Genomic DNA, 19,403 nt, shown 5'->3' with positions numbered 1-19,403 from the left:
TAAAAAAAACACAAAAACCTTAACAACATAATTAAATGTTTATGTTTTTCTAGAAAAACAAAATCATAAGCCTAATTTCTACAAACATCGTAAATTATGCATTTATTTCAATTGATAAAAAAAAAACCCTAATATTCTAACTGAAATCAAATAACACAATATTCATGGATTCATGCCTAATAATTAGAAAAAATACAAAAAAAATCCTAAAACCATAAATTAAACATTTATGTTATTCTAAGAAAATCAAATCAAAACTCTAATGACTACAAACATCATAAGTTATGCATTTATGCTAATTGATCAAAAAACCCTAATATTCTAACCAAAATCAAATCAAGCAATATTCATGGTTCATGCCTAATGGTAATTAAAAACACACAAAAAAAAAAACTTTAAAACCACAACTAAATATTATGTTATTCTAAGAAAAACAAATCAAAACCCTTATTCTTAAAAACATAAAAAACTATGCATTTATGTTAATTAATTAAAAAACCTTAATATTCTAACCAAAATTAAATCACACATTGATTCATGATTAATGGTAATTAAAAAATACAAAAAAAACCCTAAAACCATAAACAAAACATTTATATCATTCTAAAAACACAAAATCAAAACCCTAAATCCTAACAAACATCATTCATAAATATGCTAATTAAAGAAAATCAAAACTCCAAATTAAATATTTATGTCATTTGAAAAACCAAAATAAAAAACTTAAATCCTAACAAAATTCAAAGATTTAAGAGTTTGATAACCAAAGTTATGCATTTGTTAATGGAATCATGCTTAATAATAATTGAAAATAAAATAGCACAAACGACCCTAAAACCCTAATTACATGCATATTCATGTCATTTGAAAAAACCCAAATTAATACCCCAAATCCTAAAAAATCACAGATTCATGCTAATTGGAAAAAAATCCATAATATTCTAACTAAAATCAAGCCATGGGTTCCAACAGAGGATCGAACTCCGGATATTCAATTGGCACATTCAGCAGATCATCGGCTGATTGCTTATACTTGCTGGGATGATCATGGCCACTTCACGCGGGTTGATGTATTCAGGAAAAGGAAGGATCTGCTCATGCCTGAAACAGAGGTGCTCAATGATAATTCTTGAACCAGCAGATATTCAATTTCAAAATATTGCTGTGCTTGCCACTAATAAGAGATGGATTGGCTGGATGCAGAAAGTTGCAAGGAGGAGGCACAGTCTGAGCACCTTTTACTATGGTTAAGTTTTTACAGCAAAGACGCTCTTTCAAAATTAGAGATCCAGACATATGTGTATATGATTTTCAAAACTAGAGATCCAGCAAAGATGCTCTTACATATTGCTTATAAAAAAAAATAAATCCTTCAAATTGAAAGCAATCTTATAAGAAACGTATTCACTAGTTATCGTTGATTAGCTCCACATATGATCATAGGGTTTGGGCATATGAACTCCAGTCTTGAAAAATGGTGTCCACGACCAGATCATGTATAGCGAGCTATACAACCCCTCAACTATGGGAGCTAATTACAGGCAGTTTTCCACAATCATAATCAATAACTTCGAAGAGCCTAGGAAACAAATGCCTGTAGAAGATCTTGTCCCTCATCATCCTCACCAACCATCCTGGCTCCCCTTGAACCCAACCAGACAGTAGTGCACCAGTGATGAGACCAGCAGTTCTCAACCTTCTTTCTTTGACATACTTCTTCAGACCTTCCTCGACCGCCTTCATATCAAACTTGATCCTCCCATCCTTCTGCAAAGCTTCTCCCAGGTTCCTAGCAAGGACCACCGCATCCTCCAACGCAGCGCACCCCCCTTGGCCGAGATCGGGTGTCATTGGGTGCATAGCATCCCCTGCAACTGTTACATTGCCTTTGGAAACATGACCAAAGAACAAGTCCCATGGCCACCTAAACATCAATGGAGCTAGTGTTGTAGTTGCTAAATCACACTTCCTGATCACTTCTACATACTTGGCTGGAAAAGCCTTTGCTAACCTCTGTAATACATCTTCCTGTATCAATGTTGGGTACTTCCCAATATCTTCATCTGGAGAAGCCAAAGAAGAAAACCAAAAAGAGATACTTGAGAGCTAGTATTTTTCAACTTGTTCCGAGAATATTCCATAATAAGATATTCAAATAGCACAAAGAGTATGGTAGAAATGTGTGCGTGTGTATGTGCATGCATGTGTGTGTGTGCGCGCGTCCTTGCTCATTTACCTCCAGTGGGGACTCATGATGTGTTTCCAAGTACAGCTTTAGCAATTTAAATTCAACCAGTCTTTCAGCTCTTCTTTGGTTGTATCCAATGTAGGGATGAAAATGGACCAGATTCTCTCTGGATATGTTTGAATTGAATTGATTTGAAGTCGGATGTAAGAAGTTATTGCTGGATCTGGTTCTGATTAGCTAAAATAGCTAAGCAGATGAGTTTTACATGCAAATGGATTCAGATATTACGTGATTGGTATTTGGATTCAGATTTGAACATAAAACTCTCAACCAAATCTGAACATAAAATTAGATACTACTATCTTTACCAATTCCAACTAAATCCGATCCATTCGCATCGCTATTTTCATGTCAACCAAGGGCCTAGCAGACTTGCAAGGTTGGTTCCACCCGCGAGACCCAGTTGGGTTGGTCCAAGACTTCGTTGATCATTGGTTCTATCTCAATATATTAATGTTAATTCACTTATATGATTTTGTTGGATAATTACTTACCTTGAGAGGGTGATTTGTAGGTGATGAACCAAAACATTTCCTTGTCATTGAGAGGAATAAAACCAGCCCGAGTGCCTTCTCCAAGCACCTGGTGGACTTCATGTTCAAATCCATGTCCATCAGGGAAAACAGCTACGCTGCGAACAGCTGACCGACCAGAGTGTACGGGTTCAAGAAGGCCTAACTACCGAGCCACCATGGATCGAACCCCATCGCATCCTATTAATACCTGTCAACAGCAATACATCTATGTTTATAGTAGTAAAGGCCTAACTCACTAAGGCTCATGCTAGTAGGCCTTAAAGGTTCAAGTTAGCATTTGGATAAGTTATGTTTGGAATTGACTGAAGACAATGTGAGATCTTGAGTTAGGGTCTTAATTAGGGGTTAATTTATCCTCAAACTATAATGCAAATTGATTGTACCTTAGCTTTGATGATTGTTCCATCTTCTAAGTGTACGGTAGCGAGAGATGAATCCGGCGACCGTTCGATGTAAGATGGCTTTGAGCTGAATCGAATTGCACCTGATGGAAGCTCTTCGGAAAGAGCCTCGAGCAATGCCTTCCTATGAACCAATCTTAAACTCTGTCCATCACTGCAATGCACCAAAAAGAAGCATGTTATTGCTAATCCATATCTAGTTTGCTCTGGTTTGGATCAGATCCAAGTTTGGCATACATCAAAATAACTGATCCGAATTCAGAACTTCATCCCCCCCATAACATCCTAATAAATCATCTATTTAATTTTAAAATAAACAAAAAAGAAAAGAGAAATTGAGAATATTATTAGTACCTGGTGTTGGCCCGGACTAGAGAAAGATGCTGACTCTGTCCAGATGAAACAGAAGTGACAGACACCCTACATTTAGCATCATAATTAAGGTAGAAGATTGTTAATAACAGCCACAATTACCAAGTACTAATTAATGCAATTGCAAAGACAAGAATGTGAGGTTAGAACAAAGTTTATGTTTCACAAATGTTAAATAGCATTAGGAAGCCCATAATAAACATGCAAGTTATGAAATAACCAGGACAGCACAGGGATGGCAGTGACAAGGTCTCAACCCCCACCCGGTCTCAAAATTCTGCCCTCTATACTAGCCTTCGTCTCCGCATAGGTTTTGATTTTAAACTCCATCCCTATTTTGTGTCCTCCATCCCCCGTCCAAATGGTATGAGGCAGGGCTGGGCCCATTTCTCCTTGATCCACTGCCATCCCTAAAAGTATTTTAGTTATTTTACTAAAGGGGATTGGGGAGTAGGAGAAAACAGAAGTCCATTCATGCCTCCATTCTCGCACAGGTTTTGATTTTAACCTCCATCCCCATTTCATGTCCTCCATTTCCGGTCTAAACAGGGCGAGGTGGGGTGGGGCCCCATTTTTCCCGGTCCACTGCCATCCCTAAGACAGCATGAGTAAGCATCGACATGTTTTGATGCAATATATATACAGTACTAATAGTCATTTTCAAAACCAAGCAAACTTAGGGAGGCGGTTGGATAAACAGAAATAACCTGAAAAAGTAGAATCTTGGATATTGTTTTCTCAAACTCAATGTACTGTTCCAGCTCAGACCAATTTCTAGATAAGTAGGCACTTCTGGATACTGGTGTGTTCACATCATGCATTCAGTTCTGCAGGATCTCCTCAGTGGAAATCAATTCCCCCAAGTCCAATCACAAGAGCCCATGGGGTTTGGGGCCTCGGCCACCAAACAGGTGGTTAGGGTTCAATGCCAATGACAGTGAGCCCCTTACTCTTGCTCATCAGCCAAAATTTGGCAACTCCCTGGGGGCAAGGGGTGGGTTTACACCATTTAGACAGTGACTGTAAGTACTGCAGGCTTAGCCAGCGCTTGTAGGTCTATGATCTGGAGGGTCATTTCCTTATCCTTCATGAAAAAAAAAATCCAATCACAAGAAAAAAAAAATTGGGTTTTTTTTGCTATACCGGATTGGCCCTTGAAAACATGATGATGCAATTACTGAGATTGAAGCAAGATCCTCCATATATAACGTGCATCAAAGTGAATAAAGGAATATATGTGAAGTAAATATATACATTGCTCACTTCTTAAGAGCAGAGTAGTGGGGAGTGAGCTTGTGAGCTACACCAAGCACCTCTAGAGCACGCCAGGCGTTGGGGAAGAGCGCAATGGCCGCACCCGTGGCTCGCAGCTCGTTCGAGCGCTCCAGCACCAAGCACTCGAGCCCGACCTGTCGCAGAGCGATGGCTGTCGCGAGCCCTGCGATGCCTGCTCCCACGATCACAACCTCTTCATGGATCTCCTCCATTACCTCTCTCTCTCTTTCTCTCTGGCACACATGCACAGACAAGAACCCAAGCATAAATTTATAGGTGCACCATTCTATAGAATTAACATGTAGAGGAGCAAGATAGAAGAAGAATTGGATTGTTCTCCATATATGAGATGCAAGCAAGAAGCTTCACTAAGCGTGGGCACCAAGCAAAGAGCACCATGAGCTAAGATGAGACAGGGAAAGTGATACAAAGCCTTGTTGACCGCTTCACCTCACTAGCTGAGTCTTGATCCCTGGGATATCCGCACCTTATCTCCATTTTCAATGGGTGTCAGGGTTCTGTTGTCCCTTTCTAATTATTGTCAAAGAACGATTAAATAAATGCCTGACAACCCCTTACATTTATGTTGGCGTGAGAAAGTTTGCCACTTAGGTGCCTTCTACCAAGAAAGACACCTGGCTCCTGCGTTTTTCTTGAATCAATAGTAAGTCATATACTGCAACCAAGCATCCTGAGAGTAGAAATAGTAGTTATAAAGCTCTCGTACTCACTTGTCAAACACAGAGTATGGTGAACAAAGTCACCCCCACACAAAGTGAATCCGCAAGAAATTTGACGTGATTGAGACCATGAATTTATCTTCCTTCTTTACGTCTTTGAGATCATTTTCTCGTTTGAAGAATTCTTAAATTTGATTGCCACATAAGCCGTCTCCAACATCGTCCATGCCTTCACGAGCAGTTGGAACCTGAATAATTTGATCCAGGATACAGTGATGATAGCTTTTATCCAGCTTAAAAGCCAACTGATCTAAACGATTCCAAAAAAGAAATTGAGGGTTCACGCTGGACTTGTCACCTTCAATAATAAACTATTTTGGAGCTGGATGACTTCCATCGACAAATTTGATTAAATACCGGCTTAACATGACAAGCTTCACGTCAAAGCAAATAGTTTGTCCTGTCAAGTTTTGTAACGCCACTCACCTAGGGTGGTTACTGGAAAAAGAAGAAACATTTTTCTTTCTCCATCTCTCGTAAAAATGGAAAGTGAAAAGGAAAAAAAAAGAAATGCCATTCTTAGTAAATAGAAAAAGAGAGGCAACCCCTGCCCTCACCCCTGGCTACAAAAACCAGGAGGTGCTCCTCTCTCTTTTCACTTGACCTAACAAAGAGAGAGATGCAAAGACAGCGGGAAAAGGAGATGAGAAGATGATGCAAACCGTCGGCCAACGGTTAAGTCTCCCTCTCTCTCTTGTTTTCTTCTTTGGTCACTGACAATAGTAAGATTGCTAGCGAGTTGTAGAGGTATAAGAATAGAGAGAACTCTGTTCCTACCGTTTTGTAGAAGAGGAGATAGTAGAGGGGTTTTCTCCTGCTATCTCCACCGATGATCGATGATAAAAAAAAAAATATAAAGGGGAATGCAGCCGTCGACGATCAATGATCGCCAGCGGTGCCTCCCCATTTACAAAAGGGCTACAACAGTCCTGCAACAATAAGGTTACCGAAACTGCCGCACCAAAAAGAAGGCCGAGGGAAGGACGAACAATCTGCCGCGAGGAGGCAAGAGGTCTGGCCGTTACACTCACCGTCGGTAGGCACCGATCGAAGAAAGAAAAAAAACCTCTAAAACCCGTGAATGACAGACTCGATCTACATTTTCTGCAGACCGAGTTGGCCATATCACTCGGGCTGGGCATGACCCAGACCGAGCTAGGTCAGGTGCAGAGGATGACTCGGTCTGAGCATGCCCACATCGAGCCAAGCAATAAAAAAATTTTGACAAACAGACTCGGTTTGGACAAACCGATCGAGTATGTGTATTAGAGACAAATCGACTCAGACTAAATAGACCGATCGAGTTAGATATGATTTTTGGCAGACTAACTCATTCTATGAAATCATTTTAATTAAGAAAATAGATCCTTTTAATTTTATAAACCAATTTCTCACACAAAAGACCCAATTCACTGTTTTCTCTTGAGCTGGCTATGATCATCTTTATCTTCATTTCCTATAGAGCATTCTATCAACGTGTAATTCTTATCTCTTTTGGATTCTTTTGTAGAAGTGGATCTTGCTTTTGGATCATCAAGTACTTTGGCATGCCCCTTCAAGTCGATCTCCATGGATTTGAAATTGAGATTGTCTATGAAATTATAAAACTTTGGCCTAAGCCTAAGTTAAAATATGTGCAAGTTGTTCTTCAAATGATGGGAACTTCACTTCAATTTGCCATTGACTCACATTTTCTCAAACAAAACTATAGTCCATTTCAATATGTTTGATTTTAGTATGAAAAACATGATTGACAATTAAATATAAGGCGCCCAAATTATCACATCATAATACTGGCCATTGGACATGAGGAAGACCCAATTCTTTCATGACTTGCTTTGACCATATCACTTCTGATACAACTCTGACAGTAGCTTTATATTGTAAAACCCCCTCCGACAGAGTCGCCGGAGGGGATAAACATTAAGTTTTTTTAAAAAAAAATATGAAAACTGTGGTTTCCCCAAAGGGGAAACCGCGTAACGGGAGGGGGGAGGATAAGCCTCACCCCCCAAAATCCGCGGGGGTGAGGGTTATCCTCACCCTGCGTGAGGGTTATAAAAACCCTCACGCAGCCTCCCTCCACCGCACCAATCGAGCGGCAGAGGGAGAGACAGTGAGAGAAGGGGAGCGAGAGAAACTCACCAGTGACGGCGGCAGCAGCGGCGACAGTGAGGTAAGTCCGACCTCCCCATCTTCTTCTTCGTTCTTCTTTTCTGTTGGGAGCTCAGAGGGCCGGCAGCCATGGCTGCCGGCGAGTTACAGTTAAAAAAAAAATTTACAGAGAAAGAGAGAAAAGGGGAGAGGGGGGGGGGGGGGGGTCGACCGACCCTATGGCGGCCGGCTCCGACGGCCTGCTCCGGCGACCGGCCGACACCGATGGCCGGCCCCGGAGACCGGCCCAGGCGTGTGGGTGCAGAGGGAGGGTCGGCAGGGGCCAGATTTACACAGAAAAGATGTTCATCATTCATAATAAGACTCAATGACAAGATGTAAGTCTCTGCTTGAATAATACATGTTAGAGATTAAATTATTGCGTAATTAGGAATGGCTAACGAACAAGGAAACCACGAAGTCCCACGGGCTCAAGACCCAGCTGAGCCTTCCATGGTAGGGAGAGAGGAGTTTTTCGCCGCAATGGCAATGGTTATTGGAGTCATCACAAGCATGACTCAGGGGGTTAGAGAGTTGACGCCTCAACCCCCTCCGATCTACATCATTCTCGGAGACCGGGACGTTTATCATCAGAACTACCCCTATACTACCCAAGGGCCACATCCTCCACCTTACGGAAGGAGGAATCGACAATGCAACTGTCAGAGAGCAAGTCGGCACGTGGGAGGATGGGGGGAAATCGGATGGCGGTTCGAGGAGGCATCGGGAGAAGAACAGCTCCGAACACAAACTTTGTGTCTCGGGAAGGGTCTCGTATGGCCAAAGCACGGGGACGACATATGTCCCGAGCTAGTTATGTGGCTGCCATGAGTGGGGGAAACCAGAGGGTTCCACCTCCATTTCACGAGCTTCTGACTGAAGAAGCTCGGAGAGCGGCATTTCAGGCCGCCGAAGTAGCTCGAGAGGCAGCGAGAGCCAACCAAGGTGACCCAGGGTTTGGGCAAGGGCGAGCGATTTCGGGAAATTTGTGAGAGGAAAGCGAGGATGAAAATCTTACGATTGATCCTACTTCACCTACCTACACTCTTGCTTTACCCCAATATGACTCGAATACTTCTCCTTCGACCAACCTTCAATCAATGCAAAAGAGTTCAAAAAAGAGTACCAAGCTTCAGATAGATCGAAGAATAACATGACGATGAATTTAAGAATATTTAGTCTAGTTCGATTATCCATTATTTTGCTTCGTATTCTTCTTGTTTGCTTAATAATATTTTATTTATGTGTACTGAGATGAGCAATGAAATAAAATAAGACATTTTTTAAGTAACTAAGTGGCGTAATCGTTAATATGTGATAAAATTTTTATACGAGTATAAATGAATCAAATAAGAAGCCTATTACGCGATTAATTTAATATCACATATGGATTGTTTAACTCTATAGCTACATATAGTTTTACTACTTCAACTTTTAGAAAGCGGTTGCCAGTGGCACCTTCTCGATTGAGTGTTTCTTACTTAATAAAGACACCTATAGGAGCAACCACTATTGTGGATACTGTGTATCCTAATTGTGTAGTGAAAATCGGAAATTGCCAGTTGCCTGTGAACTTGTTGCAACTCGACTTCAAGATATAGACGTTGTTCTGGGCATAAATTGGTTGTCAAACCATTATGCCACAATCGATTGTAGAAGAAAGTGTGTTCGCTTTCAAATACCTCAGACTCCAACTTTCACATACCAGGATGTTAGAAAGTTACCCAAGCCGGCTATCATATCATGCCTAAAGGCTAATAAATATATATAAAAAAAATGGATGCATGAGATTTCTGGCCAACATGAAGAGCATCTGAGGATAGTTCTGCAGACACTGAGAGAACATAAGCTCTATGCCAAATTCTCTAAGTGTGCTTTTTGGTTAGAATAAATGTCCTTTCTTGGACACATTGTTTCTAAAGACGGGATTATGGTAGACCCTGCAAAGATTGAAGCAGTCACCAATTGGTCAAGACCCAAGAATCCTACAGAGATTCGCAGCTTTTTGGGATTAGCTGGGTACTATCGGAGATTCGTTGAGAGATTTTCGTTATTGGCGGATCTTATGACGAAGCTCATAAAGAAAGATGTAAAGTTTGAGTGGAATGAGAAATGTGAGCAAAGTTTTCAGGAGATAAAGAAGCGTTTGACCACTGCTTCAGTGTTGGTCTTACCTTCTGGATCTGGAGGTTTCACTATTTATAGTGATGCCTCTCACAAAGGATTGGGTTGTGTTCTGATGCAACACAGAAAAGTGATAGCGTATGCATCTCGTCAGTTCAAAACACATGAAGTCAACTATCCGACGCATGATCTGGAGTTAGCAGCGGTGGTTTTTGCCCTTAAGATATAGAGGCACTATCTCTATGGTGAGCAATTTGAGGTCTTTACCGACCATCAAAGCCTTAAGTATCTATTTTCTCAGAAAGATTTAAACTTGAGGCAAAGGAGATGGTTAGAAATTTTGAAAGATTATGATTTTGAGCTAAAATACCATCCGGGTAAGGCAAATGTAATCGCTGATGCTCTTAGTAGAAAAACAGGAGCACTAGCTAGACTTGCAGATTGGGAGTTATTTTCCTCGATGGCTCATCAGAAGGCAGAAGCTCAATGCTTGCCAGATCGATTATTATTTGTGCAAACCACCTTGAAGTCAGAATTGTGGGATCAAATTAAGGAAAAGCAACCCTTAAACCCAGAAATTATGCAAGTAAGAAAGAAGATCTCAGAAAGTGTAGAATCAAAATTCAATATTGATGATGAAGGACTTCTTAGATTTCGTGAGAGAGTTTGCATTCCCAAAGATGATCAACTTAGAAATCTGTTGATGGAAGAGGCACATCATTCTAGATATGCCATCCACCCCGGTAGCACCAAAATGTACCGAGATCTGAAAGATACGTTTTGGTGGAATGGTATGAAGAGAGACATTGCCGAGTTTGCTAGCAAATGTCTAGTATGCCAACAGGTAAAGATTGAGCATCAAAGATAGTTGATCTTTTGCAACCACTTCCCATACCCGAGTGGAAATGGGCGGATATATCAATGGACTTCGTTTCGGGGCTTCCAAAGACGAAGAATGGGATAGATTCAGTATGGGTGATTGTCGACAGGCTAACTAAGTCAGCACACTTTTTGGCCTGTAAGACAACTCACTCGTGTGACCAACTGACTCAATTGTTTATTAGAGAAATTATGAGACTTTATGGAGTACCAGATTCAATTGTTTCAAATAGAGACTCGAAGTTCACATCGCGATTTTGGCAAAGCTTTCAAGAAGCTATGGGGACACAATTAAAAATGAGTACAGCTTTTCACCCTCAGTCAGATGGTCAGTCAGAGCGAACCATTCAGACCCTTGAGGACATGCTCCGGGCATGTAGTTTGGAGTATAGCGACTCGTGGAATGATATTTTGCCATTAATGAAGTTTGCCTACAACAACAGCTTTCAAGCAAGTATAGGCATGACTCCATTTGAGACATTATATGGTCGACGATGTCGAACTCCCTTGTGTTGGGATGAAGTCGGAGAAAGGAGTTTGTTAGGACCGGAGATGGTTCAGCGAATGACAGAGCAAGTGAGATTCATTCGAGAGCGTTTTCTCATAGCACAAAGTCGACATAAGAGTTATGCGCATAAAAGACGTCGAGAGTTGGAATTTGAACAAGGTGATCACGTGTTTTTAAAGATATCTCTGTTTAAGGGAGTAATGCGTTTTGGTCGAAGGGGAAAGTTGAATCCCAGATATATTGGACCATTTGAGATACTGGCGAAGGTTGGTTAGGCAGCATACCGGTTAGCTCTACCACCTTCCTTATCTCGAATTCACAACGTGTTCCATGTTTCCATGTTGCGGAAGTACGTGCCAGATCCCTTCCATATATTAGATACAGTTGAGACTGTATTAGATTTGCAAGATGATTTGAGTATGAGAGAAAAGCCCATCGAAATCCTGGACACGAAAGTGCAAAAGCTCACAAACAAGGAGTTATCTCTCGTATTGGTTAGATGAAGTCATCACAGCAATAAGAAGGCTACTTGGGAGCGTGAATCTGATATCCGCGAGCAATTTCCACATTTGTTTCCAGGTAAGATTCGGGACGAATCTTCTTTTAAGGGGGGTAGAATTGTAAAAACCCCTCCGGCAGAGTCGCCGGAGGGGATAAACATTAAGTTTAAAAAAAAAAATAATAATATGGAAACTGCGGTTTCCCCAAAGGGAAAACCTCGTACCGGGAGGGGGAAGGATAAGCCTCACCCCCCAAAATCCGCGGGGGTGAGGGTTATCCTCACCCTGCGTGAGGGTTATAAAAAACCCCACGCAGCCTCCCTCCACCGCACCAACCGAGCGGCAGAGGGAGAGACAGTGAGAGAAGGGCAGCGAGAGAAACTCACCGGCGACGGCGGCAGCAGCGGCGGCAGTGAGGTAAGTCCGACCTCCCCATCTTTTTCTTCGTTCTTCTTTCCTGTTGGGAGCTCAGAGGGCCGACAGCCATGGCTGCCGGCGAGTTACAGTTAAAAAAAAAAATTACAGAGAAAGAGAGAAAAGGGGGGAGGGGGGTCGGCCGACCCTATGGCGGCCGGCTCCGACGGCCCGCCCCGGCGACCGGCCGACACTGATGGCTGGCCCTGGAGACCGGCCCAGGCGTGTGGGTGCAGAGGGAGGGTCGGCAGGGGCCGACCCCCTTGCACCTGAGATCGAAAGGGGCTCAGCCCCTTCCGTTGTTTTAATAAGGGGGGACCGGTTCGGTCCAGGTCGGACCGAACCGGGTCGGTCTGGGTGCGACCCAGACCGAGTGTTTAAAAAAAAAAAGAAGTCTGGTTCGGCCTGGGTGCGACCCAGACCGAACTGGGTCGGTCCGGGTCGCACCCAGACCGAACCAGGTCTTGTGAGATGGGTGAACCGGTTCGGATCGAACCGTTTCAAGCCGAACCGGTCCAGGTCGAACCAGTTCAAGCCGAACCGGTTTAGGTCAAACCGGTTCAAGCCGAACCGGTTCAAGCCAAACCGGTTCGGGTCGGGTTGAACCGGTTCAAGCCAACCGGGTTGGTTATTCTGGTTCAGGTCGAACCGGTTCAAGTCGAACCGGTTCAAGCCGAACCGGTTTAGGTCGAACCGGTTCAAGCCAAATCGGTTCGGGTTGAACCGGTTCAACCCAAACCCGGTTGGTTATTCGGGTTCAAGTAGAACCGGTTCAGACCGGATCGAGTCTGAACCGATCCGGTTGAACCAAGATCCAAACTGAACCATTTGGGTCTGGATCTGGGTTTTCAGTTCGAACCCAGTTCAATCTGGACCTGTCTCAGATCCAGATTAACCGGGTCTAGATCTGACTGGATCGGTCTTGGATCTGGACCCAGTCAGACAGGTCTGGACCAAGTTAGATTACCCTGAATCCAGTCAGGCAGATCTGGATCCAATCATACTGTCCAGGATCTAGTTAAGCAGGTCCAGATCCAGTCAATCTGTCCTGGATCCAGTCAGAATATAATGGATCCGGTTCGGACCCAATCAGACTTTCTAGATCCAGTCAAGCAGTTTTGGATCCAGTTATGAAAAGGATCTGAATCCAAACAGACAGGGTTTGAATCCAGATCAGAATTGGATCAGAAAATAGTCTCGAAGTGGCCCAAAATCCGAAATGTATCAAGAGATCCATTTGGATCCGTGAGATCCATTTCAGTAAAATGGACATATCTTCGCACTCAAAACTCGGAATCGAGTGAGGTTTGATGCATTGGATTTGTATTGAAAAGGGAAATCCAATAGCATATGAAATTCAGTCAAACTAGAAATACAGATACTGTGGTTTCTTGAATAGGATTCGGGAATGACATTTTGGTAATTTGGTAAGATATTTGTGAACTGATTTAAAGTATATTGCCTTAATGACCAGATCCTAGTGTTAGAGCTTCATGAGGCTCGATTTTGGAGATAGCACAGTGTCAGCACTACTTGAGATAAGGAATATTATAAGTAACTTTAGATGCGAATAAACCTGTTTCATGTTGTTTGTTATCGTAGTGTTTAAGAGGTTTTGTGATTGGCATGATAGCTTTGAGTGAGACCATGACATGCATACTTGACATCCTGAGTTAATATAAATACATGTTTATTGTGAAATGCATGTTAGTTGTAATATGTCATGCATGATATAAAGCGATTATAATTGCATGTCTAATTGATCATTAATATCATACATTGTGATGAGATTTAAGTTTAAAATAGAGTCCCATTTAGTTCATTCATGTAGTATGAATGGATATTTAGAATTCAGCATGCAGTACCCCTTAAATCCCGGAAGTGGCGACCTGTGGCAAGGGCTACCTGGTTCGCGGTCAGAGTGCAACCACCATGGAGAGTGGGCCGCCGGTGATTTAATGATGTAGAGACACTACATCATTGCGTGCTAAGTGAGAGCGGTGTGAGTCCTAACGTCAATATGAGATTAAGAATGAGAGTGTTATGATTAGTCATAGCACCACTCATGAGGGAACAAGTGAATTTTGAATTTGAGAATATTGTTCAATGTGTGAACTTAGTTATGACTTAGGATTTCACTCATACTGGTTTGAGACTCTGGAGGATCATAGATGGTTGATAACCATCATGTTTAGGATGTAGCATGAACCATGCCGAGATTGAGAGCTTGACCTCCCGGCTAGCTACCGGTGGGGTCCCCATGGTGGTTCACTGCAGTGCTTGGTGGTCTGGGAAGCACTGGGAGTGTATGGTTTATTGTTTGGCCAACATGTAGAATTGGGGTGTTATACAGGGTTGCTACACCCATAGATGGCTATTACCGGTATAGTCAGCCCAATGATAGTTGAGAGAGAGAGTTTTTGAGAATAATAATGGGGGAAATTAAAATATACAAACATGTGTAGTGTATCGAGAATTAAAATAAAACTAGGGGCTTAGAGTCCACTACAGTTGTAAATTGTTGTTTATTTACTTATGATTGTTTCTTACTGGGTTGTAGACTCACCCCCATTTTTGTTTAATTATAACTGTAGGTTTCAGGCATTAGATCATTCACTTGTGAGCAACTTCTTCTTCTTCAGCAGAGCATTGGTATCTTTTACTTTTCTTGTCATTGAATAAGATGTAATTGTTTTATTTTATTATGAATGATGAACAATTGTAAGGAAAAGTTGATTGATGAGAATGAAATGAAAAGTTTTTTTTAGCTACGTTTTTCTCTGTGTAAGCTTTGCACTCTTCCCTCTGGAAAGTAATACCAACCGAACTCGGACTCTTGAGGTCCCAAATCGGGGTGTTACATATATTATGTTTTTTGTCCATGAGATTAAATTTATCCCTAAGAATATAAGATAACTACTTATTGACCTGCGATCCTATGAGCAACAATCTCAGGTAGCATCGAAATAGACAAATAACTTAAGATTGGACTTGTAAATATTTTAACCCAAAATTGTTTATCCCATAGAGATGACAGATTCTTTTGACATGAACCCAATGTTCAACAGTAGGTTGATGCATGAAGTAACATGCTCTTTATTCACCGAGTAAGCAATATTAGGCCTAGTAAACATTGCATATTGCAAAGCCCTACAACACTTCTGTATACCATTGGAGTATAGCAAGCTACACAAGCCTTCAACTAAGTGAGCTAATTGATGGCAATTTTCCACAATCATAATCAATAACATCAAAGAGCCTACGAAACAAAATCTGATAGAAGATCTTGTCCCTTATCATCCTCATCAGCCATCCTGGCTCTCCTTGAACCCAGCCAGACAACAGTGCACCAGTGATGAGACCAGCAGCTCTAAACCTCCTTTCCTTGACATACATCTTCAGACCTTCCTCGACCGCCTTCATGTCGAACTCGATCCTCCCATCCTTCTGCAAAGCTTTCCACAAGTTCCTAGCAAGGACCACGGCATCCTCCAATGCGGCGCACCCACCTTGGCCGAGGTCGGGTGTCATTGGGTGCATAGCATCCCCTGCAACTGTTACATTCCCTTTGGAAATATGACCAAAGAGCAAGTCCCAGGGCCACCTAAACATCAATGGTGCTAGTGTTGTTGTTGCCAGATCAGACTTCCTGATTATTTCTACATACTTGGTTGGAAAAGCCTTTCCTAGCCTCCGTAATGTATCTTCCTGTATCAATGCTGGGTCCTTCCCAATATCCACATCTGGAGAAGCCAAACAAGATAACCAAAAAGGGAAAATTCACAGCTAGCACAAAATAAGGGTGCAAACGGATTGGATATGGTTGAATAATCCTTCAAATAAGAATTGTTTGTTTATTTGGATCAAACTCAGATTCACTTAATCAGATTATTTTGGACAGGTTCGGAACAGTATTTTAGGTTGGGATCTATTTTGGATTCGAATAAAAAATGCAACCTGATTGCATTTTTTGCTTGTAAGGAGCATGTTTTGGATATGTTTTTATTGGATTCAGTATCACCACATATAATATGAATCCAGATTCAGTCATAGCCCATTGAATCCTTTTCAGATTCAGATCAAGTGCACACAATTTGGATCAGGTGGAATCAGGACCTACCAGATCTAGTATGGATCGGGCAAGTGTGTGTGTGTGTGCTCTGCTCTAAAACAAAATGCAGTGTCAGCTTGGCATTATCCCCTACGGAGACATGTAGGGATGTAGGCACTACCAAGCCCACCCTAACTGGATAATGCCCTAGTCGTATTTGGATCTGGAGTTGGATGTAACAAGTTATTACTGAATCTGAATCTGATTAGCAAAAATAGCTAATCGGGTATGAGTTTTTACACGTAAACGGTTTTAGATATTATAGGAACTCGGATCTGTATTCAGATTGGAACGTAAAAATCTCAACCAAATCTGAATTAGACTACCAATCAGATGATACTATCTTTACCGAATCCGATTCAATCCAATCAGTAGATATCCCTATTCCCATGTCAACCAAGGTCCTAGCAGCCTTGCAAGATTGGTTCTACCCACAAGATCCAGCCGAGTCCGTTCGAGTCTTTGCTGGTTCTACCACAATGCAATGTTAATTCACGTTTAAGTAAATGACTTTGTATTAGAGGACAATTAGTTACCTTGAGGGCGTGATTTGTAGGTATTGAACCAATACATTTCCTTGTCATTGAGGGGAATAAAACCTGACCGAGTGCCTTCTCCAATCACCTGTTGGATTTCATGTTCAAAGCCATGTCCATCGGGAAAAACCGCTATGCCCCGCACTGCTGATCGACCAGAGTGCACGGGTTCAAGAAGGCCTAACCACCGAGCCACGACGGATCGAACCCCGTCACATCCTATTAGCACCTGTGAACAGCAACATATGTTTATAGCAGTAATGGCCCAACTCACTAAGGCTCATGCTAGTCGGCCTTAAAGGGTTGGTCCAAGTAAGCTTCGACCATACCGAATTCAGATGCAACTATATCTATTGATATGTCATGTTTTGACTTGACTCAGGACCATGTGGGATCCAGAGTTTGTGTCATAGTTAGTGGTTACTTTACCCTTAAACTATAGCTTGAATTGAGCATACCTTAGCTTTGATGATTGTTCCGTCTTCTAAGTGAACAATGGCCAGGGACAAATCTGCCGATTGTTCGATGTGTGATGGCACCGAGCCGAATCGAATCACGGTTGATGGGAGCTCTTCTGCAAGGGCCTCAAGCAATGCCTTCCTATGAACCAATCTTAAACGTAGTCCATCACTGCAATGCACCAAAAACAAACATGTTAATATCATTCCATGCATATCCAGCTTGCCTCTGGTTCGGGTCCAATCCAAATTTGGCGTACATGGCAGCCACCAGTTAATTTGCCCAGAAATTTAGGTGTATCAATATCAAATCAAATTAACTGATCCAAATTTCAAACTTCATCCCCCTTACTTGACATCCCAAATACATCATATTTAAGAGAGAGAGAGAGAGAGAGAGAGAGAGAGTAATTAGTATGTACCTCTCGTTGTCCCGGACTAAAGGAAGATCCCGAGTTTGTCCAGATGAAAGAGAAGTGACATATGCCCTGCATTAAGGTAGAAGATCGTTAATAACAACTATTATTACACAAGTACTAGTTAATGCAATTGCAAAGACAGGTGCGGGTACGAGATACAGATAAGGGTTCGTCGCTACGTTTTCATTGAAACGTGTATCTAAAAATTTTGATACGAGTTTATAATAGACATTGATATGAGGTTTTGGTACGTGCATGGTTTCCTTGACGAATAAGTAATTGAAGCAAGACCCTCCATATACACAATAAGTGCCTGAAAAATGAACAAAAGTATGAAAACGGTTGTCATATACTACTCACCTCCTAAGGGCCGGGTACTGAGGAGTGAGCTTGTGCGCTACACCAAGTGCCTCTAGAGCACGCCAGGCGTTGGGGAGGAGCGAAATGGCAGCGCCCGTGGCTCGCAGCTGGGTCGAGCGCTCAAGCACCAAGCACCTAAGTCCGACCCGTTGCAGCGCGATCGCAGTGGCGAGCCCTGCGATGCCTGCTCCCACGATCACAACCTCCTCGTGGATCTCCATTGCCTCTTTCTCTCTCTCTCTCTCTTTATGTTTATGGCACACATACACAAAACAATAACAGAAGCATGTATTTATAGGTGCATCATCATGACCATTACAAAGCTAGAATTGATATGGCATATATGGAAGGAGAGTTTGCTTGTTCCCCACGAGATAGATGCAAGCAAGAAGCTTTCCTAGGCGTGGGCACCAATCAAGGAGCACCATGAGCTCAGCTGAGACAATCAAAGTGATAGAAAGCCACCTTAGACCACTTTGCCTCACTAGCTACGTCATTGAACAAAAGAACAAAAAAGAAGAGAGACAGAGAGGACCAACATTATTCCACCCCTTCACCTCCATATGGAAAGGGTGTCAGGGTCACGCAGGGTTGCTTTGACCCTATATATTCAATACCAAGAACGATTGAATCCTTGATGGAAACGGGTCAAGCTTCTTTTGACCCTATATATTCAATACCAAGAACGATTGAATCCTTGTTGGAAACGGGTCAAGCTTCTTTTGTCCCTTTCAAGTTATCTTCAAGAACGATTAAATAAATGCCTGAGCTGCCAACAACCCCATACATTTTGTTGGCTTAAGAAAGTTTGCCACCTACGTGTTTTTTTACCAAGAAACACACCTGCCTCCTACGTGTGAGAGGTGGCGTAAACGAATTGGATTAATATTATTGATGTGGTAAATTGGGTACTAAACGGGTTTGAGCATACATCATGTTCTAAGTGTTGAGTAAAGTCCAAAACAGTTTCAAGTTCAAGTATATATCGTAAAGAACAACTTGGGTTAGGTTCCCGGATGGATAGAGTATTAAACAGATTTTGACAACATAGAGCCATATGGGTCGGGTATAAAAACGGTTGTCAAAAGTATGGATCTGAATAATATCTGATGAGGTCGAATTGAATCTCTATATATCCAAATTATACATTAATAGAATTTGCCTATCGGGTCAGGATTAAGGGTGTCAATCTATGATCGCATGCTAACCCATACCACATCTTATATGATCCGGATTTAGTGATAAACAAAGATATTCAATTAACAGTCTGGGTTAGATCTATAGGGTCCGATTAGTAGATTGGTATACGGAGCTGGTATAGTTTATGAATTTCATATCAATCCCACTCAGAGTCTCTATCATGTATGG

At 42.0% G+C, this 19,403-nt stretch overlaps 1 protein-coding gene and 1 pseudogene across 2 annotated transcripts; both read right to left on the bottom strand.

Annotated features, from left to right (window-relative positions):
• Nucleotides 1–1,299: 1,299 nt before the first annotated feature.
• LOC149837985 (monooxygenase 2-like) lies at nucleotides 1,300–18,256 on the bottom strand. Its single transcript, XM_090008166.1, has 5 exons — nucleotides 18,036–18,256; nucleotides 17,679–17,744; nucleotides 17,257–17,428; nucleotides 16,799–17,027; nucleotides 1,300–2,063 (listed from the first exon to the last, which is right to left on the bottom strand). The coding sequence occupies exons 1-5, from the start codon at nucleotides 18,254–18,256 to the stop codon at nucleotides 1,519–1,521; spliced, it is 1,233 nt and encodes a 410-aa protein (XP_089864292.1). The 3' UTR covers nucleotides 1,300–1,518.
• Nucleotides 2,612–5,058, bottom strand: LOC149837986 (monooxygenase 2-like; annotated as a pseudogene). The gene is made up of 5 exons (XR_016432009.1): nucleotides 4,821–5,058; nucleotides 3,540–3,605; nucleotides 3,168–3,339; nucleotides 2,743–2,971; nucleotides 2,612–2,685 (listed from the first exon to the last, which is right to left on the bottom strand). The product of XR_016432009.1 is annotated as a monooxygenase 2-like (transcript).
• Nucleotides 18,257–19,403: the final 1,147 nt, after the last annotated feature.

This window comes from Nuphar pumila, chromosome 5, assembly GCF_984573655.1.
Source record: "Nuphar pumila chromosome 5, dmNupPumi1.hap1.1, whole genome shotgun sequence".
Taxonomy (NCBI): Eukaryota; Viridiplantae; Streptophyta; class Magnoliopsida; order Nymphaeales; family Nymphaeaceae; genus Nuphar; species Nuphar pumila.
Note: the sequence above shows the minus strand (reverse complement) of the source record. Positions and strands in the feature narration are given on the sequence as shown.